General features: G+C 71.4%; 1 protein-coding gene across 1 annotated transcript in view; it reads right to left on the bottom strand.

Annotated features, from left to right (window-relative positions):
* Positions 1-180: 180 nt before the first annotated feature.
* CHLNCDRAFT_55816 (hypothetical protein) overlaps positions 181-934 on the bottom strand; it is a gene marked incomplete at both ends in the record, with an annotated part of 2,109 nt that continues 1,355 nt past the window's right edge. Inside the window, 2 exons of the mRNA XM_005842576.1 lie at positions 181-305; positions 495-613. Of these exons, the coding sequence (XP_005842633.1) occupies positions 181-305; positions 495-613 (244 nt within the window). The remainder of the gene's footprint in view (positions 306-494; positions 614-934) is intronic.

The raw sequence follows: 934 nt of genomic DNA, 5'->3' as shown, positions 1-934 counted from the left end.
AGGCTTGGAGGCGGAGGTGGAGCATCCTGCTCTCCATCTCACTCCGCCACACCCCGCCATCCTCCCCACACGCACGCACCCCACCACCCTGCCCACATAGTCCCGACCCCACCCCACCCACCACACACACACACACCACCACCGCCACCACCCCACCACCGCCTCACCCCACCACCTCACCTGCGCCACCAGGTCGAGCGTCTGCGTGTAGTTGGACACCACCACGATGCGGTCCCGCGTGCAGGACCGCAGCAGGCCCAGCAGGCCCGCCAGCACCGCAAACTTGCCGCTCAGCAGCTCCCAGCCTGGGGGGGTGGGGTTGGGGTGGGGGTGGCAGAGGACGTGGTGTGGCTGGAGGAATGGGGCAGGGGAGCCGAGCGGGCACGGCGGCACCGAGCACGCGGGCATTTGCCCGCAGGAGCGAGGCGTGGCTGGAGGAGCACGGGGCGGCAGGCACGCGCGCTTCGGGCAGCACAGCTGCCCGGCGGTCGCACCTGGGTTCATGCCGCCGCGCCCGGTGCGCCCGCCCCCAAAGGTGTTGGGCGGGAAGAAGGAGGCACAGCCCTCAAAGCCCTCTGCCTCCTTGCCGGCCCCCTTCTCCCCCGTGGCGTGGCTGCACGGCGCGCAGGGGGAGGGAGCGGGGCAGGGGCGGCGTCGGTGGTAATTGCGCGTATCGCCTGTGGCAGCCAGCGGTGCACTGCCAGACCCAACACAGTGCCCAAGGGGCTGCAGCCTCTGGCAGGGCCCCTCCAGACAGGCCCCCTCCCTGCTGCAAGGACGCCCCAAGGGCGCAGCAGGGAGGAAAGCGCGGCGCGCCTGTTGAGCGCGTCCCAGATGAGCTTGGGGTGGTTGAGCAGCTTGCGCAGCGAGGTGATGGCCGACAGCACGCGGGCCGCCTTCTGTGTGGCAAACAGCGCGGCCGCGGCCTTGGGAC

Source organism: Chlorella variabilis (genome assembly GCF_000147415.1).
Source record: "Chlorella variabilis unplaced genomic scaffold CHLNCscaffold_290, whole genome shotgun sequence".
Classification (NCBI taxonomy): domain Eukaryota; kingdom Viridiplantae; phylum Chlorophyta; class Trebouxiophyceae; order Chlorellales; family Chlorellaceae; genus Chlorella; species Chlorella variabilis.
This window is presented reverse-complemented; position numbering and strand designations above follow the sequence as displayed.